Source organism: Leptinotarsa decemlineata, unplaced genomic scaffold (genome assembly GCF_025532065.1).
Source record: "Leptinotarsa decemlineata unplaced genomic scaffold, Ldec_3_MD MMD2_tig00001719_RagTag_RagTag, whole genome shotgun sequence".
Lineage (NCBI taxonomy): Eukaryota > Metazoa > Arthropoda > Insecta > Coleoptera > Chrysomelidae > Leptinotarsa > Leptinotarsa decemlineata.
Window position 1 is genome coordinate 2,220,270 of NW_027412569.1, and position 27,387 is coordinate 2,247,656.

The 27,387-nt window shown below is 35.1% G+C and overlaps 1 protein-coding gene across 1 annotated transcript in view; it reads left to right on the forward strand.

Moving 5' to 3' along the window:
• The window catches only part of LOC111501877 (microtubule binding protein furry), a 116,388-nt gene that overhangs the window by 63,488 nt on the left and 25,513 nt on the right, over window positions 1–27,387 (forward strand). The window contains 9 exon segments of the mRNA XM_074176297.1: window positions 695–820; window positions 14,326–14,456; window positions 14,516–14,614; window positions 21,998–22,132; window positions 22,190–22,272; window positions 22,274–22,407; window positions 22,459–22,622; window positions 22,708–22,853; window positions 24,811–25,100. Of these exon segments, the coding sequence (XP_074032398.1) occupies window positions 695–820; window positions 14,326–14,456; window positions 14,516–14,614; window positions 21,998–22,132; window positions 22,190–22,272; window positions 22,274–22,407; window positions 22,459–22,622; window positions 22,708–22,853; window positions 24,811–25,100 (1,308 nt within the window).

Below are 27,387 nucleotides of genomic sequence, written 5' to 3' on the forward strand. Positions count from 1 at the left end.
GAGGTCATTTCGAACAGTTTATCCGTTGATTATGTGTCCACTGATATTATTTGTTGTTGATTTCGTCATCAAAATGAACGACAGCGAATTTTCTGTTTTTTCTTAAATAAAACGTTCAACATTTAATTTCTCAATAACGAATGAACCAATTTCGAAAAAAAATACAGAGGTAATAGAGGGACAAAAGACCCTTCAAATGATGTATCACTCGACCCCCCATGCGATTGGAAAAAGTAGGTGGTAGTTGCTGACCGCAGGGGGGGGGTGAAGTTTCGGGTATGATTTCCATATTAGTTTTAGTCCCCCTAGAAATAAATATTGACGTATTATTTGAAATTATTGATTACACGTCCGTTTCTGACTTACAAGTGGGGTCAAGTTTTCGTTGAATCGCCCTGTATAAGAGACCGCCTCCTTCATTTTAGGAAATTAAAAGATCATTATTGTACCATCATTCGCCTCATTCGTCAATATTTTCAGCGAACAGTTTTCCAGGCTTGATTTTTCTGATGGATCAAGTTATTACATTCCGATCAATGTTTTATGAGATTTTAGGTTTTCCGAATGGCTTACAGTTTTTATATCGGAATTTCGAAACAGTAATAACGTACACTCAGCTCGGTTTTATGATCGACTTTTCCATTATTTGAGAGACTGTAACAGTGCCGGATCAAGTTTTTTTTTAATATTTCAGCTGAAGGAGATAAAGGAAGAGGAACCTTGGATGCCATATTAGCAACAACTTACTGCAGATCACAAATTCATTTATCAAGGCAGCTGGCTCTGCTTCATCCGGAGTTAACAATGCCAATGTTTTCAGGTGAGTGTCTGTGAATAGTCTAATTTCAAATTTCCGTATGAAATTTCGTTTATATAATTAGGATAGTTTTATTATATCAATAGTGTGCCACAGTGACAGCTCGTGCATTGGAGAACATTGGAGGCTTAAGTCATATAGACTATATACACACAGAAAAGCCCGCCGGAGGCGCGAAAATTTTTATGTTGTTGCACACTTTGCTCAATACTTAAGTTAGGGCATGGGCATGAAAATGTGTAAAAAGTGCATGAGGAGCTATGTACTTTATTTTAGTTTGTAAACCATTTAAATGGCCGGCCATGACCGCAGCCTTATCATAGGTTTGCGCAATTAACTTTTGCCTAAAATTATAGGTGTCACACGTACGAATTAAAAAATTAAACAAATCGTCAGCTGTGCGCCCAGATGAAACATCATGAAAACCTATAAAACGTTCTACCACATTACCATCTTTGACATATCTAAAAACGATTGAAAGTTGTGATGTACTTGTTTATATGTTCCTCAATAATATATGTCACACTGTCTATAATAAGCTCAATTTGGATGGTTTTTGAGGTGCCCGAAAAAACGCTACCGTTTAAAAAAGTGCCAAATTGTGAATCATATTTGCCCCATAACACGAGGTAAATTTTTCAAATCGGAGTATCCTATTTTAGACCACGTTTGGTATTCGGTTTGTACGGAAAATAAAACACAGGGCCAACAAAAAAGTTTTTCTCGTTTAATGGAGCCGGTTAACAATCGCATTTATCGTACCAACTAATATTAAATCCCCGATTTAATATTAGTTGACTTGAAATTATTTGTCAGCAACCAATCGACTATATCGTCAGATTTTTAATTTTGTCCAATAAATGAAAAAAAAAATTACCGAAAAGTGAAAACCTGAAAACACCTTGAAATTGAAAGAAAACACTTTAAGAACACATTAAAAGTATTACCAAAAAGCACTGCTATAATATAATACTGCCTGTTTCATACACAAATAACAAATATTATCAAGAAATACTAAAACGATTTACCGGAATATTTTTTAGTCCCGGTCCGTCACGGTATCCCGTCCGAATAATTAAATGAAAAACAAACGCAGTCGTACACTAACGGAGAGCAACTGGAGGCTAGCCTCCTCTGACGCTATAATTTCTGCAACTGAAATTACAAATCGGGACGTATGTCGCTGGTAGGATCGGTCTCGTGGAGCCTGTGTTTTTTAAAGCGGTCGGAGGCTTGGTTCCCTTGCAACGTATGGCATTTATTATTTCGGGTTGATAGTTTATTCGTTATTCGTTCATGGGCAGTGCGTTTGAGTTTTGTTGATGCAGGATACAGAGTGGTACGTACTACGTAGTGAGTGATTGTGTTTTTTCGTGCATATTATGTGTTGATATTAAAAATTAATGGTAAAGTAATGATACCCAAGCATTTTAAGAAAAAAATAATCATAATTATTTGTCAATATATTTTAATTTATTGGGATGAATAGTCTCAAATTTTATGGGAGGCTAAGCCTCCCTTGCCTCCTCTGACGAGCCGCTGCTCCTCAAGAATTATCAAAAACTATCAATTTTATTATTCATTATTATGCCACTCTGTCGGAATGAAAGATCGGACTAAAAACAAACACTTTTGATTTGACTACTCGTCGGTCAGTAATCGGTAGTGATCGTTTATTGTCGTATCGGACTACCCTTTCCAATGAAGGCACCTACTTTAAAACTTCAGTGTTTGTTTTTCTTCCGATGTCGTCCGATGGTCGTCCCACAACGGATCGGGAGAAATACGGATTCGATATAGGTGCAGCCTAAGACTTTGGTCATCGGTTTTAAAATCGTCACTGTTTAGGAAAAAATCAAAGACATCAATCAATTTGTCTTTGTTTGAATGCACTGAAATTACTGCTCTAGATGTAGAATTCCAACGCGCGAGACCTTCCTAGAGTTTTAATAATGTAAATTTTATTATCATGAGATAAAGACTTTATCTGTTCAAAAAACAGACTCTAAACAGATAAAGACTTAGAATTATTTGTCAGCAACTAATCGACAATATCGTCAGATTTTTGAACTTCGTCCAACTTATCCATAATAAATGGAAAAAAAACTTACCGAAAAGTGAAAACCTGAAAACATCTTGAAATTGAAAGAAAACACTTTGAAAATACTACCAAAAATTACTGCATAATGCAATACTGCCTGTTCTATACACAAATAACAAATATTATCAAGAAACACTAAAACGATTTACCGAAATATTTTTCAGTCCCGGTTCGTCACGGCATCCCGTCCGAATAATTAAATAAAAAGCAAACACAATCGTACACTAACGGAGACCAACTGGAGGCTGGCCTCCCCTAACGCTATAATTTCTGCAACTAAAACTACAAATCGGGACGTATGTCGCTGGGTGAATCGGTCTCGTGGAGTCCGTGTTTTTTAAAGCGGTCGAAGGCATGGCTCCCTTGCATTTATTATTTCGGGTTGATGGTTTATTCGTTATTCGTTCATGGGCGGTGCATTTGAGTTTTGTTGATGCAGAATACAGTGTGGTACGTACTACGTAGTGAGTGATAGTGTTTTTTTCCAGCATACTATGTATTTATATTAAAAATTAATGGTGAAGTAATGATATCCAAGCATTTTTAGAAAAAAATTATCATAATTATTTGTCAGTATCTTTTAATTCATTGTGATGAATAGCCTAAAATTTTATGGGGAGGCTAAGCCTCCCTTGCCTCCTCTGACGAGCCTCCGCTGGTGTGCCTATTCTGAAGTTGGTAATCTGATATAAAAAATTTATCAAATCAATGCAGGAATGAGGCGTTAGGAAACCATGTTTTACAACTACAATTCTTGTTAATAAAAAAAAAATCAAGTTGGAGAACATGTGGCAACATGTTTTCAATGCTTACTTCCCATAGGTTCGATTTATATCTATGACTCCTAGATAATTGAAAAAACTACCAAGCCTTCACAAATTGAATTACATAGACGCAAAAACATTAAAAATATACAAATACAGGACCATTTGTGTAATGAAATAATTTTTATAAAGGGAGAGTTCATTCCATTGGGACACCTACAAAAGTTTCCGGAATTGACATGCAGAAACATCCAACTGTTTATGAGAACTAAATCAATGACGAGAAGACTTGAAGAACCTATAAAAATTTTATTATGATGTTTTCAAACACACACTCAATCTTCTAACCAGAAAGTTCTTCCAGCAAATGATATTAGATCTTAGTTCGCCAATAAACTTCATCTATTTGTCTCATTCAATCTTAATTTCAGCTCAGTTGTTAGATGATAGATGACTTATAGAATATCAAGTAAATGTTATGCATCTAATATTTTCAATAATGATTCATGAACTTTCTATCAAAAAACGAAACAATTCAGTGAGAGACTAGTTGCCTATCCAGAAACCCAGCACGTTGTCCGCAAACCAATGAAAATTCTTTGAATTCCAAAGTATTTTCGCCGACGTTAATGAAACTAGGTGTGTTTGTTAAGAGTAACATGGGTCTTAATTTCATGAAATTAGACTCGTAATTCTAATTCCAGTAGCGTTGCAGAGGATTACTTGATTGATATTTAATAATAATAATAAATGCATTGCCCATCAAATATAACAAGGTAACAACAACAAAAAAATACAAGAGAGAGAAAAATAAAAACACTTTGAATTTGATATGCAAATGGCTTTTGGTTCAGATCGCGAATTTGCATTCGCATCTGCTCTTCCATCAATGCCGAAAATGTATAAAAATAAAATATTATACAGGGTGTAACTGAATAAGTGTAAAACATTTAAGGAGGTGATTCCTCATCGAAATAAAGATAGGATCTTTCATATAAAGTACGATAAACCAAATGCTGTAAATGGCCCCAAATAGAGAAATCGGGAGAATTGAGATCCGGTATCGAGCAGGCCAGTTCTGTGGTCCTCCTCGACCTATCCACTGATTTGCATATGTTTCAGTTGAATGCTGACGTGATACTTGACTAAAATGGGCGAGAGCCCCATCATGCATAAAAAACATATCCCTTCTGACGCCCAAAGGAACTTCCTCCAGCAGTACTGGATGCACTTCTCTTAAAAATTGTACGTATGCCTTACCATTTAATCGAGGAGGTAGAAAATGAGGCCCAATTAAATCATCCCCAATAACTCCGAGCCACACGTTAAGAGAAAACTGTTCTTGATGGTTAGTTTCGACAATAGCGTGAGGGTTTTCATCAGCCCATATGTGGTAATTATGAAAATTAATAATCTTGTCCCGAGAAAACCTACATTCGTCTGTGAATTCTATCGTCTTCAGAAAGTCACAATTTCGTCTAATCATTTCCAGCATCCAATTGCAAAATTCAAGACGGTTCGTAAAGTCTCGCGGTAACAGTGCCTGTACTCGTTGCAAATGGTAAGAGTATAAGAGTTGTTCCTTTAAAATTCGAAATACCGTCATATGATCAACATTTAGCTGGAAAGCAATCTTTCTAGTACTGGTAGTAGGTTGTTCTTCAATCAAATTAAGTACTGCTTCCTCAAGCTGTGTTTTTCGTACTTCTCGATGCGACCACAAACCTGCGTTCTTTTGTCAAATGAACCATATTCTCGTAATCGTTGATGAAGTCGAGCAAATATTCTATGTGGAGGATGCTGCCGTAGAGCATACATTTCAGCATATCTTCTAGAAGCTTCTAACCCATTTCCCTGCGACAGACCGTAAACGTAATGCATATCAGCCATTTCCTCATCCTCATGTCTATGCCATTTTAATAACAATTGAATTATTAAAGTAACAAATTAAGAACAGAACAACAACACACAATTAGTATTAATTCAATTTCGAAAATTCACAAACGGACAGCGTCATAATTTAATTGTCACTATCGCTAATAGCGACCTACTAGATAGATTAGTTTTTCGTATTTTCGCATTTATGACGATGTATCTCTGTAGTTGTTCCTAAAATAATATTTTGCTGCGAACTGGGCAAAAAACCCAAGAGACATTTTTTGTTTAGAATGAAACAGGCTATCGGAAATAAATTTTTAAATGGTAAACAAATAATAAGACAAAAAGGTACATTGGAAATAAATATTAGCGGTTGCGTTTTCCACCCCTCACAAACATGGGGTAACCAAATAAATTTCTGGCTAAGTGTCTTTTTGGTAGTATAAAATGTCAGGTTAATTTCAATATTGTAACTTTTTTAGTGCTTGTGAAAAAAATTGTTATACAAATTTTATGTACCCCCTTTAAGGGGCCGTATCTTAACAAGGGATGCTCCAATGAAATTTCTTTATATGAAAGATCCTATCTTTTTTTCGATGAGGAATCACCTCCTTAAATGTTTTACACTTATTTAGTTACACCCTGTATTAGGACTTGAAGGAAGAAAGGAAAAAAAAAAGAAAAGAAAGGTAATAATATAGATATAGAAATATATAAAAGCTAACACCTTTTTCAGGATTCTTACCGCGAACCTAATAATTCTGAATGCTGAACAGATGCTGTTTGAACATACTTTTAAAAAAACACTTGCAATACCATAAAGTCTTCTCCTCATCGAGTGCCAAACACGTTCAAATATTCTAGAGGTGTTGCGAATGACATTGAAATGAGTATAATTCTATTTCTCATGTAATTATATCGACAAATGTTGTCGCAGAAACAAACGAATTAAGATATCCCTAAAAGAAATAATCTAGAGGGTTCAAGCCTGGATATATAGAAGGCCATGGTTATGATTTTATGAAAGCATCCCTTCAAAAACTTTCCTTGTTTGTGATAAAATTAAACAAGTGAAATTGTGATTTTGTACAATTTTGAAGGAACCACTTACAAAAATCGAATCGTCTAGGAAAATCTCGCTGTAACAGTGCCTGTACCCATTGCTTCTGGTATGGATACAATAAATTTGTATGCAAAACATTCCAAACAATTCAATGAATGAAATTGAACTGTGCAGCTCGTTTTCGGTTACTTATTGAAGAGTTGCCGTCAACTTCTTGAAAAATGGCTTTCTCTAATTATGCCGTTTCATTGTCGTCGTCGGTCTCAGCCTGTTTTGTTTGAAGATCCACTTTCGCGCGTTTAAAATTAGGTATTTGTACCATTTTTATAGTTAGTATGTATACGCCTGAAGACGCTTTTGTATAGCGAAACACGTGTTATGTTATCTTGAAACTGTTTAGTGAAAATCTCACATTGAAGTGTTTCTTGAATTCTTTAATAATAATTTGATTTCCCTCTTTATTTCAGTTGTTAGTTATTAGGTTAGATTTCTTATGATTGTGCAAACAAGTCATAACAACAACAAATTCGTAACTTTTAGAGCTAACTTGGATGACAACTGAAATATATATATATATATATATAATTGCTCAAGCTCGACAAAATAAAAATATTGGCGGTCACACAGGGTGTTCGATTTTTTCTGGGCGGATCCCAACTGTGTCTTTTTAAATGGCAACCTATATTTTTTATCGCTTTTTCGGTTTCTTCATAGAAAATAAAATAAACTTTATGTATATCTGCACTTCGAAAATATTGACGGTTTTCGAGATATCTAGCATGACAGGTTTTTTTTCCAATATTCGTCACTCAGAATATTTGAAATTATAAAGTGGTGCCAAGTCCAGTTGAAATTTTTTTTTGGTCGAATATTCTACATTGGTAACTCTCTCAAACGATATATCTGAAATCGACCTGTGATATACAGGGTAATAAAAACCGCTGCCAAATATTGTAAATGAAATTTGCAAAATCTTCCTTATATTAAATGGAACACCCTGTATATTAAGCGAAATCCATTTGACGACTGATAAAAGTATACGAAAGATATCTTGTTTCATTTTGTACATTAGAAGGTGTCCAAACAAATATTTTTTAACGAAATAAATGTATGTACCTATCACTTTTTGCTAAATGGAAAATTATTTTTTCATTGGATGCAGAATTTCACTCATAAATCGTGCAATATCAAACCAAACAAGTTAAAAGAAAGAAACATTATAAATAACTATTTTTCTCATGTTATTATATTCATTCAGAGCTTGAGTTCTAGATATTCAAATTTGTCAACTGGCAAATTACAAAACTACAAAAGGGAGAGTTTAATTAAGGTTGATAATGAAACTTTTATAAAATATGTTCAACAATCTCTTCCATTTTCTTGAATGCAGAGCTGAAGTCTATGTTTGAAAGACTGTTCTACCCTGCGCAAGACAGCTGGTGTAATGCTGCGAAAAGCATTCGTTATTCTAAGTCGCATATTTTCGGGAGAAGTTGGTGGCTCAACGTAAACCATATTTTTTTATGTATCCCCATAAGAAAAATCTAGTTTCGTCAAATCTGGTGATCTAGCGGGCCACCGTACAGGCCCATTCTGTCCTATCCATCTATTGGGAAATACTTCATTTAGATGATCTCTCACTTCTGCCGAATAGTGAGCAGTGCACCATCATGTTGTAACCACATTCTATTGCGGAGGTCAAGAGGAATATCATCTAACAAACCTGGTAAATCATTTCGTAAGAAATTGAGATACATTGCACCATTCATATGTCCCTCAAAAAAGTATGGACCAATTACATATTCTCCAATGATGCCTCCCCAGACATTTATCGACCACCTATGTTGATAATCCACCTGTCTCAATAAGTGAGGATTTTCTGTCGCATAATAATGGTAATTATGTCGATTTACAAATCCATTTTTATGGAATGTCGATTCATCCGACCATAAATATTATTGGAAAAATATCGTTCGTTTCGACGAATTTTGTTCATGGCCCAATTGCAAAATCTCACTCTTTTCTCGAAATCAGCATACAGTAGTTCTTGATGTAACTGAACGTGGTATGGATGCAAGCGATGTTTCTTCAATACTCGTTGCACTGATCTCTCACTTATATCCACTATTTCCCCAATTTGTCGTTGACTCCTACTAGGATCTTCTTCAACAGCAAGAAGAACTTGCAATTCATTATCTTCATTAGTAGCTGGCTTGATGCGCTCATGTTTGGAATAATTAATAGATCCAGTTTCAACGAATCGTCCCAAGACCTTTCGGAAAGATCTTCATCTGGATGCCTTCTATCTGGATACCGTTGAGAATAAATTCTACTTGCCAATAAACAATTCCTGTCTGATTCACCTAATATGAAAATCATATCAATCAAATCACTTTTTGATAACAACATTCTGATGAAATTATACCGACAGTTCAACTTCATGATTGACTAAAAATTCAATATTCATTTGCAGCCAAATATTTTGTTCTGTCATTTGCCAGACTACTTGATTTCCAATAAATATTTCATTCGCTGAAAGGTTGTTTTAGACCGAAAGAATATGGCACAAATTCCGAGATTTTTGAAATTATTGTAACTATTCAAGAACGTCCATTTTGTGGTGTAATTCGCAACTTGTTTATCTAGCAACAGGTAATTTTAGGAATGGGCGATATTTTAAGGAAAAGGTATTTTTTGTATATTCTTATCAGTCGTCAAATGGATTTCGCTTTGAAAAAATGACCATTTTTCGAAAGAAATGCTCATTTAAGAAAAACTATTGAACTTAGCCATAGGGAATACTTAATGAAATTTGTAGAGGTTTCGTTGGCGCTTCTTATGGATCAATAATATATAGGGTGTTCCATTTAATCTAAGGAAGATTTTGCAAATTTTCATTTACAATATTTGGCAAGCGGTTTTTCATACCCTGTATATCACAGGTCGATTTCAGATATATCGTTTGAGAGAGTTACCAATGTAGAATATTCGACCAAAAAAAAAAATTTCAACTGGACTTGGCACCACTTTATAATTTCAAATATTCTGAGTGACGAATATTGGAAAAAAAAACCTGTCATGCTAGATATCTCGAAAACCGACAATATTTTCGAAGTGCAGATATACATAAAGTTTATTTTATTTTCTATGAAGAAACCGAAAAAGCGATAAAAAATATAGGTTGCCATTTAAAAAGACACAGTTGGGATCCGCCCAGAAAAAATCGAACACCCTGTGTGACCGCCAATATTTTTATTTTGTCGAGCTCGAGCAATAAGGTAATATTATAGAAAATTAGATTCCTATCTGCTTCCTATATAGAGATATGGAACACTGCGCCACTGTTGCAGGACCCTGTATATATATATATATATATATACAGTGTGACCCATTTAAAATGGAACCATCCCTGTAGAATGTGCATTTTTCAATCAATCTCAATTTTTTTTTATTGAAATATTAAGCATGAAAAACTGTATCTTGACACTAACTTTCACAATTTTAGTTTCATTTCCAAGGCACTCTATGGTTTTTTTTGTTTGTCAAAAACGGCAAAAGTTTATTAGGCAATTTTTGTTTTCAAGTTTGATTACACCACTGGATTCGTAGTCGTTATAAATCAAAACTGTCAAATTTTCATTAAAAAATATTTGTTAACAACGAAGTTACAACAACTTCAATTTTGAAACAAAGTATTTGTTTGTAATTTTTATTCAGATCATAGACATATTTGAATCTGACAACACTGTCATCACCAAGTAGAACACCAGTGAATTTGTACAGTGAAAATCCGAAGTCAACGGCTCAATGCGTTCTACAGTTATAACTCCTGAAAATATGGTAATGTGAGAGATTTGTGGTGCAAGCATGGAAATCATTTATTCAATAATAAAACAGAGAGCAGGACAAAAATTGTTCCCTGTAAATTCTTCATAACTCAGCTAAAACAATCTTTTAGAGGAGATATCAATAATTTGAGGAAGCTGAACTCATTATGCAAAGGTTTTATAATAAATCAACAGTAGGCTGTGATTTGACAGTTAATCATAAAAAAATAATAGTTGTTAGTTACGTGCATTTAATAATGGCTTTGCAATTATCATTAGAAGAAAGAATTGAAATTGTGAGAATTTCTGGGGACAATTATCATAGTGAAAGAGGAGCAGCTAGGATATTTAATCACAGACATCCAAATCGACTTCCCATTGACAGAAGCACCGTCAGTAAAATTAACAAAACATTTAAAGAAACCGGTGCAGTCAGCAAACATATTTTAAAAAATAATCACCGAAGAAGAAATTTAAACGAAGGTGCTGTTTTAGATTATTTAGAAACCACCCAAACAGAAGTTTACGAGTCGCCAGTTTGGATTTAAACTTACCGAGAGAGACTATTCGACGATGTCTTAAACAAAACAAAATGAGAGCATTTAAACCTAAATTTCTTCACTCTTTAAAGGCAGGTGATGAAGTGAAACGTATGGAATTTTGTTTGTGTGCACAAGGCGAGTACCTGAATACAAGACATTTTTTTTAAACTGCATAATGTTTATTGATGAAGCTTCTTTCAGCACCAATGGGTAGTTTCACATCGCAAAATGCTCGGTATTGGCTAACGGAAAATTCCGCACTGGATCATAAATTGTAAAATCAATATTCCGAAAAAGTTAACGTTTGGTGTGGTATAGTACAAAATAGAATAATAGGTCCATATTTTTTTGATGGAAACATAAACGGGCAAAATTTTTTGGAATTTCTAAATAACCAATTATCGGACGAAATAGATGAAATGCCTCTTGCGGAACAAGTAAATTTATATTTTCAGCTCGACGGTTGTTCCGTGCACCATTCGAGGATTGTTAAAGAGTGGCTAAATAACCAGTTTCCAAATCATTGGATAGGACGAGGTAGTGACTTAATTGAATGGCCACCTAGATCGCCTGATCTAACAATATTAGACTTTTTTCTGTGGGGTATTCTGACACAAAAAGTATACAGAACAAGACCAACGAATCGAGCTGAACTCATGCAAAGGATACGACAAGCTTGTGCCGAAATTACAGTTCAACAAATAAGAAATAGTGTAAACAATATTCGGAAGAGATACGATAAATGTATTGAACTTAATGGAGGTTTGGTAGAAGCCACAAAAATTTGAATGTTTAGTTTTAAATCAATGTTTATTTTAGTATCAGTTTTTTCTTAATGGCAATTAATTGTTGAATAAATACTTTGAAACTTGTTTGTATACATTTTGTTTTCATCAGCTATAGAAGAAGGTAGAGTAAGTTCAGAATCTCATAAAATGTGATTTTCCAGGTGCGCTGTTACAAAAGTACTATTATTTATTATTGGGAAACTTCCAAAAAGCTTACAAGTATGACCATTAATACTTCAAGATTCTATCAAGATTTGGTAAAAGCGCAATTGGGAGATCCCATGACATGAGATTCTGAACTTGGTCTACTACTGCGTAACTTGAAAATGAACTTTTAATTTTCTGTTATTCAATTATTCAATTTTTATTTTAATTTTCACTTCTCGTAACCTACACTCAAATGAATGATTTTAAGGAATATTATCCACAAATCCAGTGGCGTAGTCAGATTTTTATTACAAAACGCTTGCACCACAAATCTCTCACATTACCATATTTTCAGGAGTTATAACTGTAGAACGCATTGAGCTGTTGACTTCGGATTTTCACTGTACAAATTCACTGGTGTTCTACTTGGTGATGACAGTGTTGTCAGATCTCAAATATGTCTATAATCTGAATAAAACTTACAAACAAATACTTTGTTTCCAAAATTGAAGTTGTTGTAACTTCGTTGTTAACAAATATTTTTTAATGAAAATTTGACAGTTTTGATTTATAACGACTACGAATCCAGTGGTGTAGTCAAATTTGAAAACAAAAATTGCCTAATAAACTTTTGCCGTTTTTGACAAACAAAAAAAACCATAGAGTGCCTTGGAAATGAAACTAAAATTGTGAAAGTTAGTGTCAAGATACAGTTTTTCATGCTTAATATTTCAATAAAAAAAAATTGAGATTGATTGAAAAATGCACATTCTACAGGGTGGTTCCATTTCAAATGGGTCACACTGTATATATATATATATATTATATATAAATATATATATAAATATTATATATAATATATATATATATATATATATATATATATATACAGGGTTTCCAATGAAAACTTGACCCCCCTGTAAGTCAGAAACGGACGAGTAATCGAAAATTTCAAAGAACACGTCAACTTTTATTTCTAGGGGACTAATTCTGATATGAAAATCATACCCGAAACTTCACCACGGTCAGCAACTACCCCCTTGTTTTTTCAATGGCATGGAGGGTCGAGGTCTTTTGTCCCTCTATTACTTCTGTAATTTTTTTCGGAAGTGGCTCATTCGTTATTGAGAAATTGAATGTTGAACGTTTCATTTGAGAAAAAACAGAAACTTCACTTCAATAAAAAGTAGATAGTTGGCCACTGTCACTTCTTCATGAATTATTATTCATTCATCCTTGTTCACTGTGTTCCAACATGGTTTATCTACTGAAGAAGGAATAGAAATTGTTGCAACATATTATCGAAATAATGAATGTGCTAAAGCTGCTGCAAGAATTTAAATACGAATCATCCAGACCACAACGTGAGCCATCAATACTGTATTCAGTTAATGGATAAGTTTCGAACTTCAGGTTCTGTTCACAACCGAAAACATGAAGTATCCCGTTCTGTCAGAAGTTACGGAGTTGAAGTTGCAGTTTTAGGACATGTACAAATGGATAATCGACAATCTATCAGACAAGTAGCTAGAGCGTCTGGTGTATCAGCTTCTAGTGTTTTTCAGATTTTGAAAGCCTACAAATTCCATCCTTTCAAAGTAAGGCTAGTTCAGGAATTAAACGAAGATGATCCTGATCGTCGACTTCAGTTTCTTGTGATGTTCGTGTGAGACAGTTTTTGAAGGAACGTTTTCCCGTTGTAACCGGCAGAAGGGATCCAGTGGAGTGGCCAACTAGATCACCTGATCTCACACCGATAGACTTCTCTCTGTGGGGACACCTGAAGTCGAAAGTGTACTCTACTAAGCCTACAAATCTAGAAGACTTGCGACAGGGAATTGTTCAGGAATGTCGTTGGCTGATTCCGGACATCTTGAATAATGTACGGGACGCTTTCGAGAGTAGACTGTATTATTACATGGAACCAAGTGGAGGTCATTTTGAACAATTTATCCGTCGATTTTTTTCCACTGATATTATTTGTTGTTGATTTCCTCATTTCCTCAATAAAATGAACGACAGCGAAATTTCCGTTTTTTCTAAATAAAACGTTTCCCAATAACGAATGAACCAGTTTCGAAAAAAATTACAGAGGTAATAGAGGGACAAAAGACCTTTCAAATGATGTATCACTCGACCCCCATGCCATTGAAAAAAATAGGGGGGTAGTTGCTGACTGCACTGGGGTGAAGATTCGAGTATGATTTTCATATCCGAATCAGTTCCCCTCGAAGTAATATTGTAATATACAGGGCGTTGGAACGCCCTGTATATTACAATAAGTGCTTTGTAACAACGGATTCTACATTTCTGGCATGCAAATTGCCACATATCCATAGAATCGTTGTGCCAATAAAGAGATATTAACTTCATTTGAACTCGATCAATTCCATTTCAGAGATCACCTATAGATTTCAGTCAGCAAGACCGGAAGTGAGACAGTTATTATTGCAATATCTGCTTCCGTGGTTGCATAATATGGAACTTGTTGATCCCAACATTCCTCCAATCAATATGCACATTTATCAGGTTTGTGATGGAAATATCCAAAACGAACTTTTCTATTGAAATGATTTTGATTCTTTCAGTTTTATGCCAGTGAAGTTGGGGCAGAACGAAAAGAAGGTTGGGGATCGGTGGAAGCCACTGAAATGGTTCTGAATAATATTTTCTATATCACTGCAAAGGTGAGTACAAGATTCAATTCAATTCAATTTCAAATCAATTCAGTTTATTGTTTCTAGAAAATAAATGCTTACAATAGGGGACTATCACTAAAGGCAAAGTATTATAAAATAACAGAAATAAGATATTTTACAATAAACACTTCTTCCTCTTGAAGATGATCATTTGGTGATCGAAACACGTGTCGAGGTGTTGAAATAACGCTTTGGTGTTGGGAAAAAAAACTCCAGTAATATACATAACCTATATGATACTTGAATTTTGTGATGGCATAGTGCTCCATTATTTTCTCTGGAATTGAATTATGTATAATGATCACATCATGATATATCTACTTTTTTCAAAATTTTTTTGTATTTCAATTTTTGACAGTAATTTGGTTTGTCTTTGACAGTAGTTTGGTTTGTCTTGTGGCATGATTATGAATATGTCCAATTTGATTAAAATTCAAGTTTGATTTCTTTGTATTCTGTTTAACCGAATGAAAGAAATACCAAGAAATAATTTTCACCTGTGCTTGAATTATTTCGAGGTCACGAAAATGTTTTCAAAAATATTCATAAGAAAAATTTTCCAAGGATGCTTTGGTAAAAAAAGTTCACAACATATTGAATTTCAACAAATTGTTTAGCCTCTCAAAGTAAGGAAAAACCCAAGGACTTCTTGAATGATTTTTTGGATGTAGGCAGCGGGATTTTTGGTCTTTCATTTGCAGGATATTGAAAATTCCAAAATAATACAGTGAAAGATATTTTTTGCTGATTGAAATGAGTTTTTTTTTATGCAAAACATCTTGCTTTTTGAATTTTTTGATTTAATTTTTATTTTTGGTTGATAATATTTTCATTTATAATCTGGAATATTCAATTAGGCTATAACAATAAAGAATGTTGGTCTAAGAAATAGATAATCATACTTTTAATGAGAACTTTGAGAAGAAAAATACAATTCAAGAAAAATATTTACAATAAATGCACGAAATGTCTTATTCAAGTTTGGATGCCTAGCCTCCAGCGTCGAAAAAAATCCTTTGGAGATTTCTAAATGCTGACAGATTATTTTGTATTTCTTGTACCACATGATGAATTTATATCGTTTATGTAGCCCCAAAGAAAAAAATCGAGAAGGTTCAGACCGAGGACCGTGCTGGCCAGGATATTCTTCCACTCCTTTTTATCCATTTTCTTTGATAGGTATTTGTAAAAAATTGCCGTACTTGGCAATCCATATACTTCTGCGCACGTTTACAGTTACTTCTTCTAGCAAGGCAGGTGGATCGTTTTGAAAAAATGGTGAACACTGTTGCTCGTCTAATCCTCTAGGAGTTTAGACCAGACAATAATTAACTTATTTACTTGAACTCATTCATCTGTACAAAAAATGGAAATAAAAAAAGTGTATCAGTTTTGATTCGCAAAAGCATTTCTACGCAAAATATTCTTCTTTGTTGATAGTCTTGTGGTAGAAAAGTGTGTACACGCTGATTATGGTGTGGGTAGAATAATTGTCTGCGAAAAATTGGTGCAGCTGTGGCCTTGGGTGTAATTCGTATTGAGTAAGATCTGATATATTTTGCGTATGGTATTCTCTTCAATTGACGAAAATATTTGGGGTGATCATCAAATGACGTCGCCTTCAAGCTATGCATTATAGGCATACCTAACAGGCCTTCTTACAGGTCACTGTCATTTGAATCATTATATGCAGAGACTCGGACTGTCGCAAGACAGTGTGTGTCGCCTATGTTTGGAAAATGTTGAAACAGCAGAGCGCAAACTTTGTGCCTGCCCCGCTGGAGACCGAATCGGGTTTTTAGAGTTCGGCAGAGCCGTACTCTTACCATCTGACCTGAAAGACCACTCACCATACAAACTAATCGGCTTCGTTAGGAAGCTGGATTTGTTTGGTCGAGTGGGGATATGTGTGAGCCACGATAAACCCTTGCGGGTTGCGGTGGAGGGTCGAATAGACCCATTCACTTTGAACCTAACTTAACCAAACCTATATGCAAATGAAAATGTGATAGTCGGAATGAAATTGTTTGTATTTGTTTCTATTTTAACCTCAAATTTGAAAATAACTTACAAAACGGTGGGGAATCGGGCTCCATGAACTTTTTTGTTAGACATGTCTCATCTGTAACCTTCTTCATGTTGGTCGATGACTCATGAGACACTGCCTATGAATAACTACCTACTGCCTATGAACATTATTAAAAATAAAGGAATTTCTTATGTACAGGGCTATTCAAATTCGTTTCTGTACATGGGGATCTCGTAAACGATAAGAGATAGAGTGTTGTTTAAAATATGGCAAAGTTGCGTATTTTAGAGACCTATTCAATGATGTAAAGAAATCGAATATAGCTCTTTTGGGTCTGGAGATATACAGGAAAAATAAAAAATCCCAAATTATTTTTTTGCCTATATCTTCTTTATTCGCAGACATATTGAAAATCTGTCCACATTTTGCTATTGGCACTTTATGTTGGCTCTCAGAATATATCCATGAATCTTTTATACAGGGTGTCATCTGACTTGGGCCATCCCCATCTTTGAATTTTTAAATACGGACCTGTATTTTTTGTTGTAGTTTTTGGATCGTAGACGTTCACTTCATACTGAGAAATTAAATTAAATTTTATATTTCGGGATTTCTCGGTAATATTCGATTATAATTGTGTGAATTATTTCCTTTTAAATTACGGCCCTGGAAATTGGTTGACTGAGTTGAATAAAAACACAATAGCAACTTTCACGTCTCCCTATGTATCATAGAGTTTTTCGAGTGTTTTTTTTCATTTTTAGGTACCTATTGGCACATCAAGTGCCAATAGCAAAATGTGGACAGATTTTCAATATATCTGCGAATAAAGAAGATATAGGCAAAAAAATAATTTGGGTTTTTTTTTTTTTCCTGTATATCTCCAGAACCAAAAGGGCTATATTCGATTTCTTTACATCATTGAATAGGTCTCTAAAATACACAACTTTGCCACAATTCAACACACTCTATCTCTTATCGTTTACGAGATCCCCATGTACAGAAACGAATTTGAATAGCCCTGTGTATCCGTCAACACAGAATATGTTTATGTTGCGACAGGTTTGAACTCCTATAATTAGAATTGTTTTAATTATTTTTTGTCAGTAGATTGTTTGAAAAGTTTTGTCCGTTTCGAAGAGTCTTCTTTAAACTGCAATATCTCATTCAATACTTATTCAATTTAATCGAAATAAGCGCCATTTGAACCAGTGCATTTTTTCCAACGTGACACAAGTCGATTATTCGCGTCAGTACAATAATTTCGTGCTCGGGATTCGATGTAGTCGACGAAGGTCCAGAATTGGGGAAAGTTCTACCAGTGAGAAAGTTATCGAAGTGCTTGAAAAGATTGTAGTCGGTTGGCTAGAGGTCTGGGAAGTAAGGTGGGTGAGGCAAAATTTCGACGCTCAATTTGTTTACGATTCGGACGGTAATTTGTGAGCAGAATCGGACTTCTTCTGTTGACAGGTGCAGGCTACTGTCAATGTGAATCGTTACTTTCCCACAGGCACCGCTCTGAGAGTGCCTTAAGGATTTTCCTGTAATGCTTGTGTTTTGTCCTTGAAAAAAGTATTTATTGAGGTATGACGCTACAAAAATACATGAAAATAAAATGGACAACATTTTTTAATAGCCAAGTAATTTGAGCTTCATATTTTTTATGTTCCACCAAATAGGTCTATAAAATAGTAGGCTATGAAATAATAGTTTGACATTGTCAGCCAAAAACGTCAAAGATAATTATACTGTTGTTTGTAAGTTGTTTTCCGAAAAATGAATCGTTTAACAAAACACATCACATTTGTGGATATGTCGGATATTGAAGTGTACCATCGTACTTCGTGTTTTTGGGGAAACTCATTTTTAATAGCGGCAATTATTTAAAAGAAGAAATTTTGTTTTGCACTGTATAGCAATAATATCTAAAGTGATCTACGAAATACAAACAATTGAGTTGGCAAAAATTGAACAACACAATGTATGAATATAATGTATTTATTTTATTAGACACGGATATTTAGTAAAAAATATAGTATATCGTACTCCGGGCTAGTCGCCAATAATAAGAAAATAAATAGTCGAAAAATTCCAGAAACATCTTAAAAATGTAACTGAAACCTATTGTACTTTTTTGCATAAAAAATAAATACCTACCTGACTTTCTTTATTCCCTATCAAATATATTCTGGATGAGTGACATAATGATCTCTGGTCATGAAAAAAAATTCCATTACACTTCGCGCTAGGTTACCCCTGCGGCAAGACATTTTTGATAAACGTCTGTGTTGCTATGGCCAAAAACTGTTGGTGCTCCCCGAGCATTATACAGGGTGTCCCTGGACTTCCTCTTTTCCTCTCGGGAATGTATAGATGGGGTCAATATATCACCAGTACTTCATATAATTTTTTTTCCTAAAAGTCTTCGTAACCAAGTTACGGGCCCTCAAAGTTACAAAATGAAAAATGTTTTTCTTTGATAACTTTTCAAGTGAATATTCAAAATCATCCAAATTTTGGTAATTGACTAAACAAATGAATTCCGTCGATGAGCTTTCATGCAGAAGTCAGTTGTTTTGCTACAAAGTCAGGAACGGACTACCCCCGATGGTCCACACCCCAAAACTTTGAAATGACAGATATTTTTCAATATTTTTCAACAAAATAAGGTTACTTGGTCAATTTTATGGATAAAAGTACTCGTGTGGAAAGTCGATCGGAGCAACGAGTCTTGATAAAAATGTAGTTCTACTCGACGACATCAAACCCGCTCGTCCACCATTATTTGAAATGAATAATTATCAAAGCAGAAATAATAATGATAACGTTAATTCAACAACATTTATAACAGGAATAATACAAAGTATGCTAAAATGAAGTCATAAACAAAAAGTACAGTACCTATATGGAAGTTTAAGTCACAATTGTGATAGCAGATATTTTTTCAAAAGAAATATCAAGTTCTGTAGATTCGTGGTGTTTTTAAACTAACAAGCTACTCTACTATGAAATATCGAATTCATTCCATATTTTGTATGTACATAATACGTGTGGAATAATCACGTTTCGTGTTGATCAGTTATCTGAATCTCATGAAACTCAACATTCGAATGTTTCAAATTCTTCTTCACAGCTAAACTGTTGAGGAGTTTCACTGATAATTATAATTTTATGGGAGAAATTCTTTAACACGAATCTAAATTTAGCTGAAAAAACGCACATCGGAAAAAATATTTACTATACTAATAAAAAGCAAACGAATGAACTACAAAAACGGCTGCACATGATCAGGTGAAAAATATCCAGGGAATAATTATGTTCCATTTCTTTCACAGATGTTGACAAAAAAACCTTTTAGAAAGTTTTGATAAAAAATGAGAAACTGGAATGCGATTTTGTTTTGTTGAGTGGTGCGTTGTCATATGACTATCATTGTATTGTCAATATTCTATAGGATATTTTGAATTTTTTTGATATGGCCGAACAGTTTACATTCAATGAATATGCAGATATGCATGTATTTTATGGACGAGCATTTTGTAATGCTGCAGAAGCTCGTCGTCTGTATTCCGAGCATTTTCCCAATCGAACGGTACCGTCAAGAGAAACATTCGAGCGTGTCGATCGCAGCTTGAGGGAGACAGGTATGTAATAATTGATAATTAATTTGAGCACGTTGTTTTATTTCGATATTATTGTAGGTACAGTTTTGCCAAAACGAGGTGGTGAGGGCGCTCCTAGGACTGTACGTACCGTTGTATTGGAGGAAAATATTTTGGAAGCCGTCGCTGATGATCCTTCAATGAGCATCAGAAATCTATCAAAACAGTTCCATACATCCAAGTCCACTATTCATAGAATAATTAGGGAACAACTGCTCCACCCATTTCACATCCAGAAGGTACATGCCATGACACCTCAAGATTTTCCAGCACGACTGGAATATGCCAATTGGTTCATGGATAGGCAAAGAGAGCATATGACTTTTATTAATCGAGTTTTATTCACTGATGAAGCAGGTTTCAGTAGAGATGGAGTTATCAACTCTCATAATCTCCATATATGGGCCGAAGAAAATCCCCATGGGATATTGCAAACCAAACACCAACGGAAATTCAACGTGAATGTTTGGGCTGGTATCATAGGAAACCATCTTATAGGACCATTCGTTCTACAGGACCGATTGAATGGAGAACGTTATTTGGAGTTCATTCAGAACGATTTGAATGGACTTTTGGAACATGTTCCATTGTAAACCCGAAGAGATATGTGGTTTATGCATGATGGCGCTCCTCCTCATTTTAGTTTGATTGTGCGTGACCATCTGAACCATATTTTCCACAATAGATGGATTGGTAGAGGTGGGCCATATTCATGGCCATCGCGGTCTCCGGATTTAAATCCATTGGATTTCTTTCTGTGGGGGCATCTAAAAAGCCTTGTTTACGCTACACCTATTCACACAAGAGATGCATTGTTGAATAGAATAACATTACATTGTGAAGCCATACGAAACGGCCCTGGAATGCTATTTCAAGTACAGAGAGGGTGTCTTCGCAGACTAAGAAAATGTATAGAGAGAGAAGGTGGTCATATCGAGCAGTTTCTGTAGCGGATTTTTCATTTCTGTTTGCTCTTGAGGCTCTTGAGTTTCGTTAGTTAAACGTGTTTGCATTATAAAAATTCGTTATGAACATTTTACCTATCATTTCAATTTTCCTTAAAAACTAATATTTTCGAATAATGGTAGACATCTCAGGATAAATGTTGTTGAATTAACGTTATCATTAGTATTTCTGCTTTGATAATTATTCATTTCAAATAATGGTGGACGAGCGGGTTTGATGTCGTCGAGTGAAACTACATTTTTCTCAAGACTCGTTGCTCCGATCGACTTTCCACACGAGTACTTTTATTCATAAAATTGTCCAAGTAACCTTATTTTGTTGAAAAATATTGAAAAATATCTGTCATTTCAAAGTTTTGGGGTGTGGACCATCGGGGGTAGTCCGTTCCTGACTTTGTAGCAAAACAACTGACTCCTGCATGAAAGCTCATCGACGGAATTCATTTGTTCAGTCAATTACCAAAATTTGGATGATTTTGAATATTCACTTGAAAAGTTATCAAAGAAAAACATTTTTCATTTTGTAACTTCGAGGGCCCGTTACTTGGTAACGAAGGATTTTAGGAAAAAAAGTTATATGAAGTACTGGTGATATTTTGACCCCATCTATACATTCCCGAGAGGAAAAGAGGAAGTCCAGGGACACCCTGTATAACTCATTATGTTTGGTATTGTTTCATTCACTCAGACAAGTATTTTTTGTCTCTTTTTGTAGTTTGGGGACAATCATCCGAAAGAAATCGAAGAAATATGGTCTACCCTGTGTACCACCTGGCCAAATAATATGAAAGTTATCATAAGGTATCTCATAATAGTATCTGGAATGGCACCTTGCGAACTTTTGCCTTACGTAAGTCAAAAAATTCCATCAATACATTGACGTTAACTAACAGAAATATGCTTTCAGGCCAAAAGAGTTGTTCTTTACTTGGCCCGAGTTCAGTCGGTTAGACTGTTGGACGAAATGATGGTGAGTTACAGACAGTTGAAACCTGAACTGTCTCATAGAAAGAACGGAAACTCCTCCATTTTATCGTTTGACAGTGATGAGGAAGACTTCCAGCCATTCGGATGGAACCAATGGTGTATCAGGGCAAGCAGATTCTAATAGTAGAAATGACTTGAGTAAGCGTCTGTTATGAACTGGAAAACTTTAATGCTGATGATAACTTTCAGATATAGAAAAAGGCACCATACATACTAAAAGACATAGTGGCGAGGATCCCTGTAAATCCTCAATAGTCAAATCGGAATCAGCTTCCAATGTGTTTTCTGAATTCGCAATGTCAAGGCCCGAAAAAACAAGAAATCAGGATGAGATGACTAGTTCTTTAGAAGAGGTAATACACTGAACACTTGATGAGATATGTTTGAATATCTGAAGGTTAGTTGTTACTACGTCTCATCATAAATTTTGTACTGCAGGTGGCAATTGAAGAAGATGTGATTCTTCGTGACAAATTGGATATACCTCAGCCCCATCCACTGCCAATGCCTGAATTTGGGGGATACTTTGCCCCATTGACAGAATATTTACCTGATAGTTCTCAACCAATATCAGGATTTCATAGGTAAGATTAAAATAACAATATACTTATATCGTTCTTCTATGGTATACACTACGATAAGTCTTTCCAGAAGGCTGTATATATTGTTACGTTTTCCCCGTTTTTCCCATGTTCGACAATAATTGATCACACTGTACAATTAAACTCAACTTTATCATACTATGACACTACTAAACTATCAGTACAACACAAAATCTCCAACTAAACTCAAGAACAATGGTCAATGCTCAATTCGCACGGCACTTTCCGAACTAGACTAACCTCTCCTACGTCGTGGTAATGCTTATATAAGTCGATGGAAATCTTTGGATGCGGTTGGAACATTTCTCGAACAGACACGGCGTTCCAGAATTTTTGTGAGAGATACAAGTGAGGCTGAGCACGACCTTGACCAAGTCGCAGTCGATCGGAGAAGACGAGCATTGGTTGGCGTTATTTTTTTTCAGGGGATGATTTAAAACGATACATTGAAGAAGGGGGTTAGAAAAATGTAACGAAGAGTTCTTTTTCTTGTAGTAAAATAAGTAAAAATGTTAAATGTAACAGATATTGAGAGCAATGAATATTGATAATCACTCGTTCCGAACACAATTTTAGTTTATTTTCCAAAGGGGTCTAGTGGTTGAATGATGGTTTGTGATAATTCAATTGAAACACTTCTTACACACGTCAGAAGTGCAACACTCTTCTTGACGGGATTTCGCCAACCAACTTGGCGTTTTAAGGATATGAATTATACTGAACTAAACTTGTAACAGTGTTAAACTTTCATTATTTCTTGCAAATACCGATTTTTCCTGTTCTACAATTTTTTTCTGTTTCGAACAATTTCTTCTTCTATATTATACTTTTTCAAGCAAATATTTTTATAGCTATTGAAGGCACAATAGAAGACTGATACAATAGGAAAAAATTGCTTACTGTGACAGTGCTAATCAAACGATAAACTGCTGACCTGAACAATTGAATGTGAAATATAGGTTATGTTTATTGTTTCGGGATTTGTTGTGTTTTGAGTTCACTTGAGAAATTGTGGGAGTAATGTTTTTTGTTACGATTATTATATACATAAGAAACTGATGATTAGGTAAAATTAATTACTTTTGCCAACAGGAAGCACAGAAAACCACAACAATTTGTGAAGGCAACTAACAGGACTTTGCTTTTGTTTTTCTGTTCCACTTAATTCTAATATTTCCGATAGATGTCGTATCTGGACGATGAACTCTATGGTAATGGCCAAACCGAAATTAAACTAAATTGTTGCAGACTGTTGTTTGAATCATTTTTGAGCGGCAATGACTTCATACAAAACCATTTTTATAGTTAAATTTCATGTTTCTAATATCTGATACTCTTGAAAACATGAAACTTCAAAAATAACATTGTATATTTTGTATATACAAATCCCAAAATATGAAAAACTCTTCATGAAATTTTAGATTCAAAATTATATTGTTTTAAAAGTAGTTCAAATCTATCATTCTAATCAATATCAAATTACACTATTGGGAATCCTATTTTCAAAGTAACGGTGTAGTTACTCCAAATATATTCACCATGTCAATTAATCAAAATGTCTTTTGCTTTGTGCAAGTAGGTCTTATTTCTTCTCTATTTTCTGCCGAATAAAGCAATGTATCAACAGTCAGTATATAATTATGGTAGTCAAACTCAACTAGAAGATTTTTATACTTTTTTTGAAAGGTAATCTTTTCATTTTCAATTATATCAACAAATAATGAATCTAACGAGCTTTTTTATATTAGATGAGAGTTGAGAGTTATTTTATATCTTGAATTGTCCAAAATTTTATGTCACAAATATTTCTCTAAAAAAAGTCCAATGTGTGTAATTGAAGAAACTATATATTTCATTTGAGGAAAAGGCACTAGACAGTGTTTCACAATACCAATATTTATTTTGAGAATTCAATTTATAAATTAAAATTCTCTTTCAGGTGTAATGTTGGAGTGATGTTGTTGTGTGACATTGTCGTTGATGGAATCGAATTGGACTGGACGATACATGTTCCGTTGATGTTGCATATCTCGTTTTTGGGACTAGATCACAATCGACCTCTAGTATACCAACACTGTAAACAGTTACTGCTCAATTTACTGATTGTGCTCGCACATCATAATGATCATTTGACAGTGGCTCATATTTTACTAAACAGCAAGACAAAACAGTTGGAGTTGGGTTTGACAACGCCTACGCTATCAACTGTTGTGGAACATGCATTCACAGGTTTGTACAGAACAAGATAAATAATCTTTTGAATTCCTGTGAAATATTTTGTAAGAGACGCGCGACCTACAACATTTTTGGAAAGGGATTTGATGAAGTAGAAGTAATGTCACATTCTTGTCCCATATGGCTCCAAACCCTCACTAAAGTACGCATTTTTTTTATTTGTGACTTGACATTCGGAAGATTTTTCAAAATTTGTTTTTATCGACTCAGATTTCATGGTTAAATTCTGAAATTCTGAAAAGTGGACGATGGACAATCCCTAAAACATACATGGCAGAAACACTTGGTATATCGACTGGTGGAAAACTGAACATGGGACACAAGCTGGAATATACTGTATGGGCAGAAATTTTCGTGACAGTAACCATCTAAGTCAATGCATGTCCATATTTCAAGCGGAAGTGTATATAGTGAAAATGTATTGAGAATTTTACATTTTATACATTTTTGCAGGTCATTTTTTCCAAATTTTAATTTTGTTGTCTCCTTTCACTCTCCTTCATGTCAATAAGTCATTTTCGAACAATTTTTCTCTACAAATTAAAATTGAACCAAAACGCTGCCTAAACAGCCTGAAAAATCAACCAGACATTTGGCAATAATAGTGTTAATGACGTGTTCGTCGCTGATTTGCGAAATTTAGTTTCCGAGATTTTAGCATCAAAGATGAGCCCCGAATTAGTCGACTTATAGTAATCCAAGACGAGGACTTGAGGATCCTGGTGGAGACTGACCCATCACAAACGGCGTGTGGGATGGCGAAATAACTGGGCGTCAGCTCCCATGGGGTTTTTCAAAACTTATTGGAAAGGTCAAGAAGCTCTCAAATCGTGAGGAAATCGATGAAATTTACTGAAAATTGCGTTGGCGGCAACAGAAGAGATTCGATTCTGCTCTACGACAACTCGCGTCCACATGTTTCACAAATCACCGCCCGAAAATTGAACGAATTGAGTGTCGAAGTTCTGCTTCACCCACCATTCTTCCCAGACCTCACGTCAACCGACTACCATCTTTCCATGCACTACGATAACTTTCCCACCAGCAGAACTTTCGTCAATCAGGACCAGGCCAAAACAACCTTCGTGTGCTTCATCAAATCTTAAACATGTCATGAAGAATTGAATAAACTGGTAAACAGGAATAAGCCAACTCTTTACTGTCTTTACTGAATGACAGGACATTAAACAACCACAGACAAAATAAAACTGCTAAGTATGCCGCACATGGATCATCAGCTCAATATATTGGCCCTGAATCAGAGCTGTAGGAATACCAAATCAATAATTCAGGACCAGATGAGAAAATGGGTCATGAAAAAACATGAAGATTATTGTGAAAATAAACGTGAGCACTTCCACAGAAAAATTGTTCAACAGAAACCATCTGAAAAAAGTACTGAAGAATTGCTTCAACATAGCAGGGTACATCTCGGAATGATTGACAGGGTTACTCACTAGACATTGTCCTTTCAACGGACATTTGAACAGACACTTTACGAGGTCCGGCTATTGAATAACGAGACTGGTTACGAAAAAGGCTTTTATTGCAAAAATTAATCTACATTCTAATGCTCCCCTTCAATATACTCCCCTCTCCTCGCGACACACCTTTCCATACGCTTTTTTCATTGATCGAAGCAGTGCTGGAAGTCTTCTCTTTGGTGAGGGCTTTTAGGAGCTCTACCGTTTTTTGCTTTACCGCTTCCGTCGACTCAAATCGAGTCCCCTTCAAAGCAGATTTTATCTTCGGAAACAAAAAAAGTCGCACGGTGCCAAATCTGGCGAGTACGGCGCGTGTTCGAGCACTGGAGTGCTTTTATCGGTCAAATATCGCTTCACAAATAGCGCGTTGTGGACAGATACGTTGACCTGGTGTAAAATCCACGAGTTGTTCTTCCATAACTCGGGCCGTTTCTAACGAACTCGTAAACTGACAAATAGTAAGTCTGATTGACAGTCTGACCCTCTGGAACCCATTCAGTCATCACGATACCGTTAATGTCGAAAAAAAACGATCAACATTGGCTTAAATTTTGATTTGGACATCATTGCTTTTGTGATTCTGGGCGATTTAGGCGTCTTCCAATGTATCGATTGCCGCTTTGTTTCAACATCGTATTGAAAATTCCACGTTTCGTCGCAAGTAATACTGTTTTTCATCAGTCCGGGATATTCTTCTGACCTTTCAAGGAAATCTGAGCAGACCTGTTGACGCAAGAGCTTTTGGTCGGGAGTAAGGTTTTTTTTGGCACCAACTTCGCACGGACTTTTGTTGTGTG